The sequence below is a fragment of the Trichosurus vulpecula genome, chromosome 1 (assembly GCF_011100635.1).
Source record: "Trichosurus vulpecula isolate mTriVul1 chromosome 1, mTriVul1.pri, whole genome shotgun sequence".
NCBI lineage: Eukaryota > Metazoa > Chordata > Mammalia > Diprotodontia > Phalangeridae > Trichosurus > Trichosurus vulpecula.
This window is the reverse complement of record NC_050573.1, coordinates 541522796-541538604: the sequence shown is the minus strand read 5'-3', so window position 1 is coordinate 541538604 and position 15809 is coordinate 541522796. Positions and strand designations below refer to the sequence as shown.

Here is a 15809-nt window from a genome sequence, read left to right as displayed (position 1 = left end):
ACCATGTGCGTAGCATTGTGTTAGATGCTTTGTGGGCACAAAGAAAAGTAAGAAGCAGTCCCTCACCCTCAGGGTCCTTATAGTCTTAACTGGGAAGACAGGACATAGGCACAAGATAAGATAATTGACAACATAGGAAGCAGATGGTAAATACCAAGTGAATAATTCAGAAATGGTAATGGCTCTGTACATTGAGGCAAGGGACGCAGCTCCTGGAACTCTCCCAGGACACAGGCATTTTTTGAGTGATACCTCTGTAAACACCTGCCTTCCTGTGAGGTGAATGTGAATGTTTTCCTGGGTTTGGATCTAGATAGGGTGGGCAGCACTTGGGTATTAGTGCAAAGGAAACCTGGGGAATCTCTCCACCCATACCTTCTCCTTTAACTGCTAATTTGCCCCTGGCTTCCACCTTTCAGAAAGAACATGAAAAAGAACCCCAGGCCCCGCCTAAGAAAGGCTCAGAAGACTGGTTTGACACCCACAGTTTGACATACCAGAAGCTTACATTGGTAGATCTGATCAGCCAGGGCACAGCTGTTCTGTAAGTCTGAAATTTAAAAAATAACCTTCCCTTTAGCCATCTCAAATCCCCATCTCTATCCCTGCTTCCATCCCTCCACCTTCCCCAGGGAAGCATGGCAGTGCGTGATAACATATTCTCCCTTTAGGAACAAAAACAACAGCGTCATGCAAAAAATCCACTTTCCACTCAAGGCCGTCAGTCTCTTTGAATCAAGACTTTCTGAGTAAGTACAGCCCTAGCAGCTAAGAAGCATGTGTAACATTTCATTTCGGGAGATAATATTTTAAATGCTGCACCTTTCCATAAGTCCCTATGCTAGGCTCTCTCAGACAAGTTCGCTGGAATTCTTTCCTTCTGAACGCTTTGCCCAAGCAGAGTTTTGCTCGTTTTAAGTCATTCGTCTTGGACCGTTGACTAATTCAAAGGATTTGTACTATTCAATTTGTTCAATCAACATTGATGAAACACATACTCTATGTGCCAGGCACTATGCTAAGCACTGGGGATACAAATAGGCAAAAGACAGCCCTTGCCCTCAAGGAGCTTACAGTCTAAGCTTACTAGATTCCTACTACATTCCAAACCACTTTAGGTGCTATGGATTTAAGAGCATGCCAGACAATGCTCCTGTCCTCATGGTGTTTATAATCTTTTTTCTGGGAAGTGGGGAAAGGTAGAACAGGAAGGGGAAGAAAGGGGTTAATTGGCACTTTGAGACAGGGCAAAATGAAAAGAGCTCTGGAGTCAGAGGTTAATGATGCTGTTGTGGAAAATGATGGGGTGGGGCTTGATGGCTTCTAGATGGTCCCTTCTAGCTTTAGGTCTAAGATCCTTAACTAAGCACCAATAAATAATGGGAGCCCTGAAAGATGGAGAAGAGTGAGAGCATTCCGAGGGGGAGAGACAGGTTAATAAGCAAAGGCTTAGCATTGGGAAGAATGGCGTGTTAACAATCAGGTCTAGAAGCAGGTTTTTCATGTGGAAAATTGGTAAAATAGTGAAGATGGATCCAAACTGTGGGGTCCTTGAATGCCGAGCTAAGGAATTGGGACTTTGTCCTGCAGGTAATGGGAAAGCCACTGAAAAAAATTTTAATGGGAGAATTACACAATGAGAGCAGAGTTTTTAGGAGAAAAAAATACTCTCTCAACCATGTGCAATGTGGATAGATGGCAGAACCATTCAGCTAAAATAGTAATATAGGCATGAAGTGATGATGACAGCCCAGCCTGGTATGTGAATAGAAGGAATAGAGAGGAAATGATGGGCCCAAAACATTTGGAAGAAGAACTTGAACAACCCTGGTGATTGGTTGTAAAGAGGAGAGAGAAGCATCAAAGATGACTTCAAGGATCCTTCATCAAACCTTCCTGAGGAAAAGGTATATTGAATCATTAATTGAACTAGTGTGTCCCATTTTGAAAGTAACTAGGACAAACACATCAGAGCTGGGGGCATCTCCCACTAAAGCAAACTAAGTAGGAGGAAGAGGGTCAGGGGGACAATAAAAAGAGCACTGAAGGATAGATCAGAAGGCATGAGTGCGAGTTCTGGTTCTTCCATTGACCCTGGGGCAAGTCATTGCAGCATTTGGGGCTATAAAATGGGGATAATATTATGCCTTGTGCCAACCTCACAGAGTTGTTCTTAAGAACAAATGTGACATAGATATGAAAAAAAACTTTGAAAAAAGTAGAAGTGTGACATAGAAGTAAAAGTCAGCTTTGCTTGTGTCTTGACAGAGCTATTGAAACTTACCAGCAGAGAATTCAATGGCTCATGGAAGGCAGCAGGAAGGTAACAAAAGCAAAAGTTTTGCTCTTTGACGCTTTTATTTTCTTCTCTTTCTTTTTTTTTTTTTGGAAGCAGTTGAGATTAAGTACTGGCCCAGGGTTACACAGCTACTAAGTATCTGAGGCCAGATTTTAACTTAGGTCCTTCTGACTCCAGGGCTGATTCTCCATCCACTGAGCCATCTAGTTGTCCCTTATTCTAATCTTTTCACCTCCAAGCCATCTTCAAATTGGACTTTAAATTAGAGGTCCTGGGTTCAAATGTGGTACTTATAAGCAATTTGGTGGGTGAAGAAGTCATTTAACCTCTCTGAGCTTGTTTCATCATCTGTATAATGGGCATAAAAATATTTTGATTCATCCTCCAAAGGGATTGCTATGAGGATCCAACAAGATAAAGGGTATAAACTATCCTGTAACCATAAAGTATTTTACTTTGTGTTACTATTCATTATATTATTAAATATAATATGATTCTAACAATAGCATATAATGATAATCTGTTTCCTTAAAAAAATCAGCAACTTCTTCCTAGAACCCTTAACTTCTAGGCATTTTATAAGTTTTAAAATAATATATATTACATTTAATATATATTAACTATTTATTATTAATACTTAATGTATACTTTAACCAATTAGAAATATGTGTACATATATGTTATAGATACTTGATATATTACAACTATTTATTTAATTTATAAATTGTGTATTTATTTTATTACCAACTATTTAAGTTAATTTATACATTAACTAAGAATGTTAAGAACAGCTTTTTATCCCCTCAATATCCTTGTTCTCCACTTCTGTATATACGTTCCTTTTAGGTAGTCATAGAGTGTATGTTCTTATGATTCTATTTTCACTGCTTTCACTACTTATTTTTATGTTCCTCATACTTGTCATTTTAATAGAACAATAGTGTTCTCTTACATTCATGTCAATCTGTGATCTCATGAATTTGCATCTTCCTTCTAACACTGCAGATAGAAACCCATCCATGCCTGCCCATGTGTTACTACTTCCATGTCCTCCCCTAAGTTCACCACGGTGGGGGGAGGGGGATCCACCCAACAACATGCTGAGTGTGTTTGTCAGTTTCTCCTCACATCTGGAAGATGCCAGTTGGAGTACTTGGGCAGTCTGCCCATTGTGCCTTGCCCTCATCATGTACCCAGCCCTTCTCTTCTTTTCACTTAATCATTTCGATCAACTACATTGATATCCATTATTTGTTTAACTAAGATCCAGAAAGTTAAGTGACTTGCCCAAGATCACTCCAGTAGGTTTTTTGGTTGTTGTTGCTATGACACCTACAATACAAGACAATAAACATTTATTTAGCATCTTCCATGTGCCAGGCACTAAGGAATGGAGATGGCAAATAAGAAAAAGACAGTCCCTGCACTAATAATCTTAATGGGGGAAGACAACACACAAAAAGGAAGCTGGAAGGGGGAGGAGGGCAGAGGGTACACACTGCTGCTAGGGCGGGATGATGCCATGGAGTCAAAACCAAGCAGTGAACTTGGTGGGAAATGAAGAGCTGGCTGACCTTCTGGGTTCTCTTTAAAAGGAAACTTTAGGAGGAATTTTCTGCTTTACTCTCCAACCCTCTGATCAGAGGGACAGAGGCAACTGGAGGTACTGATGAAGTATGAGCATCGAAGTTGAAGCAATCTCCATGATGTCCTGGTGATGAGTTTATCATGGGAGGTGTGGGGGCCAGGGACCGCACCATGATGGTGAGGCAAAAAATAAGCAGTATAGTTGGTGGGAAATATACTTTTTGTATATCCCCAGGGTTGGAGATATTCTCGATAATGGTATTATTGGATCAAGTTTTTATGTTGCACTGTAATTTGAATTTTGTGACTTTACATTCTATCAGATTACCCACAGAGAAAAAAAAGTTCTGCTAATCTGCAGTTCCACCAGAGATGTATGAGTGTATCTGTTTCTCTAATTCTCAAGCTGGCACCAAAACTTTCCATCCCCTCCCCCAACCCCAACCCAAAAAGAAGTAGGTGACCCTTTGAGATTAAGGTGCTGGCTACCTATTAAAGATGAAGTCCGATTTCCTGCTGGGTACAACCTATGATATAGTTTAAAGGAAACTCCCTTTCCTTAATGATATAATTTATTATTATCACAGCTAGCATTTATTACATAGTGCTTTAAGGTCTGCACAGCACTTTAGATATATATATATGCATATATATATATACACATATATATGTATATATGATCTCATTCGATCCTCACAACAACCCTGGGAGGTAGGTGCTATTTATTATCCTCATTTTACAAATGAGGAGACTGAGGCTAAAAAAGGTTAAAAACAGGATTAAGTGACTTGCCCAGGGTCACACAGTTTAAAAAGTGTTTGAGGTTGTATTTGAACTCAAGTCTTCCTGGCTCCTTGTGCAGTACTCCATGCACTGTGCCATCTAACTGCTTTATTATCAAATGGATTATTGGTTATATCTCAGACCCTTTGGACTGCCGTGGTAATAGAGGCAAGGAAAGCACAGAAGGATGAAACAAATGGATGATCCAGAAACACAAATTTACCCAATAGTAGTAACATCAATATCTCTACTAAAACTATTGGCAGAGAGCAGACAATTCCTGCTTCTGTACCCTAACAGTATAGGTGTTAACAAGTTTAGAAATAATCACAGTGTGGGCAGAAGAGGCTAGAGAACTAGAGGGACCTGGATAGTCAAAAACCTTATCATCAAGCTCTCTGGATGAATCTAAAGAATAGTCCCAGGTTAGCCACTGAATAGCTACATGACCTTAAAAAACTCATTTAAAACTCTATGGGCCTCACTTTCTTCTCTGGCAAAATGAGGGTTGGGTTATGTTTGTTGTAAGTTTACATCACTAAAAGAGCACTGGATTTGAAGTCAGAAGACCTGGGTTCAAGTCCCAGCTCAGTCAGTCACCAGGTTGTAACCTTAGGTAAGTCCTTTGACCTCATGAAATCTCAGTTTCTTAATCTGTAAAATGGAGATGATAATATTAAGAGTACCCTACCATGCAGAGTGAGGACAGTGCTTTGCAAACTATAAATCACTATTAGAAGTGTGAATTATAATGCCCAATTAATCTTATAGTTTTATCTGAGCAAAGGGACAAATGGCTACATAATGTGACCTGGGCACTGTAGACAACCCTAACCAGTGGGCCCAGGTTTTGAGATCAGGATGAAGTCCAACAAGACTGAGACATATGTCTTTAGCAGAGCCTTGAAACTGAGAGTGACCTGGAGCCAACAAAGCACCGCCCCCAGGATTCCATATTCTTTGTTTTTCTCCAGGAATAGCTTCAGAAGGTCTCTCCATATGCTAGCATTTCTGCTCTAAGCATGGCAGGGCCAGGACGAGAGAAGGTCCACATGAGCAGAATATGACTTATGGGAAATTAGCCCAGTTGCTGATTTGTGGCTTTGGGAGAGGAGAATTTTTTATGTCATGACCTACTGTGACCATCTCTGTAGTTGTCTGAGGGGGAGACCTTCAGATCTGTTCTGACTGAGCTCTTCAACAATATTTTTATGCATCAATGGTCAAGACTCGGAGAATGTACTGGACTTGGGCATCCTCACAGAATTTTTTAAAAGGGTCAATCAAGCCCGGGGCTTGGCTTCAGCCAGTCAACTAATATCTATGAAACATTTTCTATGTGCCAGGCACTGTGCTAAGCTCTGGGGATACAAAGTAAGGCAACACATACGTGTATATACACACACACCAGGCTAATGTGCTGTATAGTATCAACATCAGCATTACTTCTGGAAAAAGAATAATTGCAGGACTGGAGGAATGGGCAGGGAGGCAGATGGGAGACAAAGATTTAGCCTCCTCTTAGCGGCATCTTCTGCCAAGAGACGGAAGCAACTAACAGGGAGCCAGCTCTAGGGCTCCACAGCAAGGACCTTAACAGAGACAGTGCTCTTTGGGCCTCCTGATTCAATGAAGGAAACTGTTAAACCTCTAGAGCTTCTCAGAGTTTGATCATCAGACAAGTACACAACATTCTCGGTGCAGTTGTAGCTTTAATAGCTTAAATCTTAGTGTCTTCAAAAAAGACAGTGCCAGTCTGAGCTTTAATAGCTTAAAACTGCACAAAGACTTTTGGGACACCCCATATAAGGTGCCACTGATTCAACAAATTTCTTTGCCCTTAGATGTTTGGCATCCTAAAGGGGACTAAGGTTGGAGTCCTGGTGGACGTTTCAAACATTAGCTGTAACCTTCAAAAGCAGGAGTTCCAACGTGACTTGTTGGTAAGTAGCTCTTCTAAACTAGAAAGAAAAAAAGCAACTCTGCCTTTCTCAATTCCATAACAAATACTTATGAAGCAACTATTATTTTCGAGGGACTTTGTTAGGCCAGGGAGACACAAAGTTTAAACCAACAACAACAACAACAACAAAAAACCACTCTCTGCCCTCAGAAAGTTTACAGTCTAGTAGGAGCTGAGAGATTTCTGCAAATAACCACCATAGGAATTACAATGTGATGAGCACATAGGAGAAACTAGACAAGACTGAGAGAGTCACTTTGAGCTGGGTGGATAAGGAAGGCTTAATGGAGCTGAGCTGTGAAGAACAGAAGGAAGGATTTTGACAGCAGAAGATAAGTCAAGAAACAGTTCCAGGCATAAGAGGAAAAAGTTCTTAACTTGAAAAAGGGTAGAGCAAGCTAGGATTTCAAGGAGGAAATGGGAAACCAGAAATAAGTTGGTGTTTCCTCCTAAAGTCAGGCAGCATGAGAAAAGCAATAAACAATGGAGAAGGTAATAAAGGATAAAGAGATGTATGAGGAGGGAAGTAGGAAGGAAAGTTTCTTAACGATTTGCCAAAGGAGGAGGTGCAGGCAGAGAAGGATAGGGACTGGATATCATAGATTTAGAGCTGGAAGGGACCTTATCAAAGACCATCTAGTCCAGGGTTTTCTAATTTTTTGTGTCCCAGATCCCTTGAGCAGTCTAGTGAAGCCTATGGACCACTTCTAACAATGTTTTTAAAAAATAAAACAAAATGCATAGGATTACCAGGGAAACCAAAGGTTAGTAAAAAAATAAAGATGCAACTTTTCCCATCCTTCTAAAGGGTCTGTTTACCCTAGGTTATAAACCCCTGATCTAGTTAGACACCATTTTATAGCCAGGGACCTGAAGACAAGAAAAGTTAAACAATTCGCCCAACGTGTCTGATAGGTGAATACATGGCGAAGGTGAGATTAGAACACAGGGCTTCTTGACTCCAAATTAGGGTTCCACCCAGACACTTTCCATTGTACCATTCTGCTAAACAGGAGGCAGAAGAGTATATGGGAGGGGCAGCAGGGGAAAGAGGTTTCTGTCCAGGATTGAATGACTTGTTCTGTGTGTCTGTGTTGTTCTGAATGACAGGAATTAGGGGAGTAGGAGGTTAACATCAAATCTGCAGAACAGATTCAATTGTAAAAATCCACAAAGGGAGATTTCTGATGTTGGTGTTTTGTTGTTTGTTTGTTTGTTTGTTTGTTTTTCAACAAAAATGGTTCATTAACACTAAGATACCAAACAGACAAAAATGTATTGTTTGCAGTAGTAATTGCAGTCAGATTTTCTAAGGTTCTCACCTCAATCGCACTTGCATGGTGAAATGGCACCTCTATTACAGTTCATTTCAAGTGGTTTCCTCCAAAAATTGTGAGCCCATAAATGGACCATGCCTTCAGTTGGGATGGATCCTATTGGATATTAATTCCTGTCACTTTACTCACCATCCTCTGCTGTCAGAATTTTTTGACAGGCAGTGTGATGTAGGCAGTGGAGAGGGGACAGGTCAAAAAGACCTGGGTTCATATTCTGCCTCAGACACTAATCACTTAACCTCTTCTATTCTTCAGTTTCCTCATCTGTAAAATCAGGGTGTTGGATTCAATGGCCTCCAAGATCCCTTTTAGTTCTAAATCTCTGATCCTACAGAATATGGCATGCCACAACTTCTCCTTAGAGATGCCTTCAACTTCGTCCAATTATTATCCCTAGGGGAGAGGGATTGTTGGTGATATAAGTCAATAATGAAAATTGAGATGGAAGTGGGGATTTTCCTCCTGAGGTCTTTGAGCCTGTCAGGTAACCCGGAGACTGACTGCGTGCTCTGCAACCGCATTGATAGAATGGGTTATGTTTGAACTGGCTGGCAGCCACATGCTAAGATACTTCTCCAAAGTATCCAGGTCAGTCAGTGTCAATGGTACACCATAGTATCTTCCTTTAAACCTCAGAAATTTTTTTAAAAATCAGGATAACAATTTACTTACTCCAATACCTAAAGGATTTCATTTAAATAGGGTCCAATGACATGGACCCACAGACCTTCATGGGTCTCAGGTAGTGTTCCCTTTCATTTCTTTTAAGTTGCCAGGAGATAACCATGTTCCATATTAAAGTTGAGTGTCATTTTCCTTCAAACCAAGAATATTCATGAAGAAAAAATGAGGACAATAGTTTACCTACTCAAATACCTAAAGGATCTCCTCATGATAAGGGCCTCCCAAGTTTTCAGTAGTGGGCTGTGTGATTGTAAACCTATAAGTGTGCAGGCTGTATTAATTTGATGGCCTAATAATAATAGCTAGCATTTATATAGCCCTTCAAGGTTTGTGAAGTACTTTACATAGGTTATCTCATTTGATCCTTTACCACAACCCTACGAGGTTGGTGAAGTTTTAATCCCCATTTTATAGGTGAGGAAATTGAGGCTCAGAAAAGTTAAGGGACTTTCCCAGGGTCACCCAGCTAGTAAGTGTCTGAATTAGGATTCAAACTCAGGTCTTCTGGGCTCCAAGTCTAGTGCTCTCTGCTTCTGTGACTGATTGATGTATACCTGCTAGTCAGTTACACAATGGAAGTAACAAGCGTTATGTATGCTAACTAGATTTTTAAAAAATATTTCCTAAAAATCCCAAGCAGGCCATATCTTTGAGGAAAACAGGTCACATTTGATCCATAGGCTAGATGTCCTATGCTTGGGTTCTAGGAAGATCCCAGCCTACCTCTCTCTGTTGGGCCTCACCTTTCAGGACCCCACCTTTCTGCCTCTCATTCGCCTTTTCTCTGAGGGCAGCCCTAACAGATGAAATTCAAAGAGTAGCAAGTGAAGTACATCAGAGCAGGTTGATGCCTAGGAGAGAACTTTTTGCAGTGATGAGCAGGAGTGAATAGTGATACAGGCTGTGGAGCTGACAGGATGAGCAATTGCTTGCCAAAATAAGCAACCAACTAACCCCTGGTAACTCATTGCCCCCCAGACAGCCAGCGAATAAGACTAAAAATTAATCCCTGGCAGCTGTTGAAATGGCACACTAGTCACCTGTCTATCCTCCACCATGGAAACACAACGGGAAGGAAATGAATGGAATTACTATTCTGTTTCTCTGAAATTTAAGCATTTCTTACCTGGATCATAGTCATCTGCTTACAACTTAAATAAATTAAAAAGAGCCCCACTGGAGACCCACACAGGTCCATTCATAGGGTTGATGTCATTAGACACCCTGATTTTTTTTTCTTTGTGAATCTTCCAGTTTAAAAGAAGATGATGTTCTTTCTCTGACAGTGACTAATCTGGATGCCTTGGAGCAATGAATTTTCAGTGTTTCAGTTTCACACATTACAAAAAAATACAGGTCCCAGATGGATTCAGATTGAACCAGATCCATTCCATCACAAGAAGGCTTGTTCTATTTGGCTCCAGAGGGCAAAACTAGGGCCAGTTGGTGGAAGTTACAGAGAAACAGATTTCAGCTCAGGAGAAGGAAGATTTTCCTGACAAATCTGTCTAAAAATGGAATGAGTTGCCTTGTGAGGTAATGAATTTCCCATCCTGGAGGTATTCAAACAAAGACTAGATAAATCTCAAGGATTTTGTAGATAAGATTCTCACATGCAATGGGATTTTGGATAGGATGACTTCTATGATGCTGCCTAATTCTAATACTCTTTGGGTAAGTCAGTCAATAAACATTTATTAAGCACCTACTATGTGCCACGTACTGTGTTAAGCACCGGGGATATAAAGAAAGGCAAAAGATGGTCTTTCTCACAAAGATCCCATAATGTGATAGGGGTGAGTAACTAGAGTCAGAGCCCAGTATGGTGTGAACAGCTTCTTTAAATGAATCCTAAAACCACATGCCAAACCAGAAGGGTGTTTTTTATTCCTTTGTCTGTGGGTGGGAGATTGGACTAGACAGCTTCTAAGGTCCCTTCCAACTCTAAAGTTATTTGGTTTTATTATTTCCTTTTGCAGAGTCTTCTAGATGAGCAGCTGAGCAAAAAAGAACACTTGTATCTTCTTTCCTTTGGCACCCATCCCTCAGTCCTCTGGCCAAATCCAGTGAAGGTCAATAAGTCCATGTAAGTACTGCCTTCAACAGTGACGACATTTAAAACAATCAGAACAGGATGGATCAAGGAAGGCGAGATGGTGGGAGTGCTTCCATACTTCAGTAGATCTAGTTCGAGTGGAAGTGGGGAGGCCCTCCAACAGTGAAGATTGAAACCCATTCATGTGTTCTCATGGGAGAATGGGGAGCAAGAAGGACACTAGGTAGAAGAAAGTCAGAAGCCTAAACCCTGCAATGACTGGAATAGCTAGGAACTTCTGAAACAAAAGTAAATTCCAAGGACCATAACCTTAGAACAAGCAATCTATTTAAAACATATTTTTATTTCTTTTGTTAAATATTTCCCAACTACATGTAAAATTTTACAACATTAATTTTTAAAATTTTTGAGTTCCAAATTCTCTCCCTCCCTCCTTCCCTTTACCCCTTGAGAATGCAAGCAATATGATATTGATTTTACATGTAAAGTCATGTAAAAAGAACAAGCAATCTTAACCTTTTTTTTCAGGCTACTTTTTGTCAGTCTGATCAACCTGTAGACCCATTCTCAGAATGCATAAAATAAAATACAATGAATTACAAAGGAAACCAATTATATTGAAATACTGTTTTCAAAATATTTTAAAAATAAGTTCACAGTCTCTAAGTTAAGAACCCCTGACCTAGATGGAAGGGGATCTTCTCCATGTGAAGGCACACTTCTGATTTGCAGAGCACAAAATCTGTTACCTCTGAGCCCCAGCCCCTGGGCTGCAACCAGTGTAACTATCTATACTACCCTACCTAAAGTTTGAATGCCAAGCATTCAAATTCTGCTGCAGAGAGCATAACTGATGGGCTGGCCACATAGTTCAAATGCCAAATGTATGTTTGCCTAAAAAGACTATTTTATGGAGACCTGGTGGTCAGAAGAAGTGATAGAGGGACATTCTCAAGGGCTCTCTGAACTTTGAAATTGGATTGCATGATTTGGGACACTAGCAAAGGGCCACCCAGCATGGCATGCCCACACCAAAGAAGGTACTGTGCGTATGAGTGAAGCATAATCACAGTAGCTCAAAAGAAATATGAGATGTGAAAATTTAGAGACATCTCCACTCCAAATGTTCATGTGAACTATTTGTGCCCAACCTATGGTAGAGCCTTCTAAGCTCATATTGGTCTGATCAGCCATGGTCAGACATACTGTATCTTGACTCCAACATGGTGATGTCATTTTTGTCCTCTTTGAGAATGAAGGACAACAACCAACCAACCAGCCAAGTGTTGGTGTCTGCCTTATGTTAGAAACTTCTAGAGTCTAACGGACTCTAGATCAGACATTCTTAACTAGGAGTATACAGATCCCTGAGGGGTCCATGGATAAATTTCAGGGAGTCCTTGTGTGTGTGTTTTTTTTAATATTTTGATAACTATATTGCAATATAATTGGTTTCCTTTTAAATCCTATATATTTTTATTTTATGCATTTAAAAACATTCTTCTTGCCCAATGGGCAATCAAACTGTGCATACCCTTTGATCCAGCAATACCACTACTAGGTCTGTATCCCAAAGAGAGAAAAAAAGGGGGGAAAGGACCTATTTGTATACAAATATTTATAGAAGTTCTTTTTGTGGTGGCAAAAAATTGGAAATTGAGGGGATGCCTATCAAGTAAGGAATGGTCAAACAAGTTGTGGTACATGATAGTAACGGAATACAATTGTCTTAGAAGAAATGACAAGTAGGCTGATTTCAGAAAAACCTGGAAAGACTTAACATGAACTGATGCTGAGTGAAGTGAACAGAACCAGGAGAACATTGTACACAGTAACAGCAAGATTGTACAATGATCACCTGTGAATGACTTAGCTATTCTCAGCAATACAATGATCTAAGACAATGCCAAAGGACTCATGATGAAAAATACTATTCATGTCCCAGAGAAAGAAATGGAGCCTGAATGCAGATCAAGGCATACTATTTTTCACTTTATTTTTTTCATGGTTTTTTTTTCCTTTGCTCTGTTTCTTCTTTCACAACATGACTAATATGGAAATATGTTTTACATGATTATACATATATAACCTATACTAAATTGCTTACTGTCTTGGAGTGGGGGGTGAGGAAGGGAGGGAGAAAATTTGGAACTCAAAATGTTTTAAAAATGAATGTTAAAAATTGTCTTGACATATAATTGGGGAAAATAACATAATTAAAAAATAAAAACATTCTTCTGAAAAGAAGCCCATAGGCTTTACCAGACAGCCCAAGGGGTCCAGGACACAAAAAAGGTTAAGAATTCCTGCCATACATAGAGCATCCAGCACGGCACTGTGCATTTTTAGGAGCTTAATACGTTTTCTGTGCTGCCCCTGATGACATTTTTGCATAACTTTTTTTCTCTGATCCTAAAGGAAATTTGATTTGGTATCCTAGGAGATTCTGCAGCAACTAATCTGTACTGACAATCTAATCGCAATCAAGTCATACGTACCTGAATAAAGTTCATTTTCGTCATCTGCTTCTTCATCTTTCTCTTCATCTCAATGATGAGAGCTTATGGCTCTGTGCTGGTCCAAAGCTAGTCCCAGTCTGAGTCAAGTCCGTAGCAAAGGCCATGGGAAACATTTTTTTTTTTGCTTTTTGGCAGGGCAATTGGGGTTAAGTGACTTGCCCAAGGTCACACAGCTAGTACTTGTGTCAAGTGTCTGAGGCCGGATTTGAACTCAGGTCCTCCTGACTCCAGGGCCGGTGCTCTACTGACTGCACCACCTAGCTGCCCCAATGCGAAACATTTTAAGTGAAAAAAGATAGCTCAAAACTTGGGCCAAAGTGGGGACAATTCCCAGGACGTTGAGTAGGAATTTGGGTCTTGGTGTTGGTTTTATCCTTTCTTCAGACTTCAGGAAGCTAAAGAGTGGGTGCAGATGTTACAGCCCCGTGGAGGAAGCAATTTGCTCCAAGCCCTGAGAAAAGCCCTCATGAAGAAGGAGCTGAATTCCTTGGTAATCATCATAGGCAGCTGGTAGGTTCCTTTTCCCAAATGGACCACAATGTAAATTAAGACTAAAAATCATTTAGCTACGCACATGAGACTATTGCATGTAAAAACGCATTCTTAGTTTGAGGCAAATTAAAAGGATATTTTATCCTGCTACTGGGAAATTATGCCATCTTTCAGATATGAAATTGAGCTATTGATCCACCATCAGATAGATGTTTGCTTTAAGTTGGGTTTCCAATAGTAAGGCTGGGTCCCACTAAACAATCCACACTCTCTCCTCCTACCTATCCTGGGGATTAGTGGCATGCATTTACAAAATGGTTAGGCAAGGCAAGAAGTTCTATGACCAGAGATGAAGTTATTAGCTATGCAAAGCTAACTTATCTGTTTCAGATTTGGCCTATAAAAGAATTAAACTCTTGCCTTTGACCTCATCAGCCTAATCAACTGGTCTGTTCTATGTTTGAATTAAATTATATCATGACTATTTTTGACTCTCCTTCCTAATGCAATTTTCTTTTCCTTCTTGGAAACACAGATGTCTTTTCCTGAGATGATAAGAAAACCTTTAGGGTTTCCTTTGGCCCTTGCACTGGCCTATACAACTCTGCTTTCTCTTTGATGCTGATTAGAGGGATTTGTCTAAAGTGTAGGGGATTCCTGGAGGCCAAGCTACATAGATCCTAGAGCTAAGAGGACAGTGTTTTGGAACAAGATAGGAAGAATTGAATATTTTTGGGAATTTCCTTAGAGAAGACACTATGAAGCATGCTATTTGAAATTATTCTAGACACTCTTTTTATGATGTAACTATTTTAATGGCAGGAATGTTGGGCCCACCAGCCTATATATTTTAAGATATCCCCACATAGCACTGTTTAAATGTCTACAAAAGGAGAATAAGTGGGCAGAGGAGGAAAAAGCTGATGTAAAAAAGAATATTCTTAAATCTAAGCACTCAAATGGTCCCCAAATAACTAGGATTGTCAGGCATCAAACCTGTGATTAATGTTTTCAAATGCACACTCTTCTGTCAGCTTCCCAGTGAAAAAAATGGTGAGAAAAAGATCATTGAGACGTTCTAGTCCAAAGATGTTGACAAAGAGGAGACAACACTGAGGGTTAGAGCACTGGGTTTAGGCCCATCTGCCTAGGAAGTTCAAGTGCCTTTCTCAGCAGGAAATTAGAGGGCATAGAGCTTAAGTAATCTTAACATACCATTTTGTAGTAACTCCTTTACTTTGAAATTGTCTCACTATGACCTGGCTTGTTTGAACCACGGTCCTTCTCCCCAGCCCAGATCAATCACCAGAAATTCTATCAGACTACATTCTACAGTGTACCCTGGGAAGGAATCTGGTCCTCCAGACTGTCACTTATAAATGCAGCAACCACATGCCCCCGGTGAGTGCCTGCAGTGGTAGGAAGCTTCTCATTTGGTGGTTTCCCACTGAACCAAATAAAGCAATTGTGGCTTCGAGATCTGGACTTAATCTGTGGCTTGGAGGAGCAGTCAAGAGGCTTGAGTTCTCAAGTCAATTTGATTATAAACTCTGCTTCTCTGTGCCTCAGTTTTCACTCCTGCAAAATGGGAAGCAATGAATTTGTGGAAATTGGGTTAATGGAGGAGGGAGGTGTTTGGGCTCCAGGGGATAAGTAGGAGTAGGAAGAGGAGTAGCAGCAGCAGCACTAGTAGTAGTAGCATTTATATAGCACTTTAAGATTTGCCAAATACATTATAAATATTTCATTTGATCCTCACAACCTCACAACAATAGGTGGGACTATTATTATCAACAGTTTACACATGAGGAAACTGAGGCAGAATGGGGTAAAGTGACTTGCCCAAAGCTAGTAAGTATCTAAGACTAGATTTGAGCTCAAATCATCCTGACTCCAGGTTCAGTGGTCTATCCAAGAGTTATAAACCCCATAATATTATTAATATTCTCTTCAGGACTCAATAGCTTTCTTCTGTCACCATTACTGTAGGCCGTGGTGAGGAACTTTGCAGAAGGTCTTGGAGGCCACTACCATTGCTACACACTAGTACCGGAGGTAAGCCTGCCTCTTTCCTTGCTACCAAGACTAT

At 40.3% G+C, this 15809-nt stretch overlaps 1 protein-coding gene across 1 annotated transcript in view; it reads left to right on the top strand.

Annotated features, from left to right (window-relative positions):
* The window catches only part of VWA3A (von Willebrand factor A domain containing 3A), an 82823-nt gene that overhangs the window by 23546 nt on the left and 43468 nt on the right, over positions 1-15809 (top strand). Inside the window, 8 exon segments of the mRNA XM_036748921.1 lie at positions 420-544; positions 672-749; positions 2269-2323; positions 6514-6612; positions 10633-10739; positions 13613-13738; positions 15013-15121; positions 15710-15775. Of these exon segments, the coding sequence (XP_036604816.1) occupies positions 420-544; positions 672-749; positions 2269-2323; positions 6514-6612; positions 10633-10739; positions 13613-13738; positions 15013-15121; positions 15710-15775 (765 nt within the window).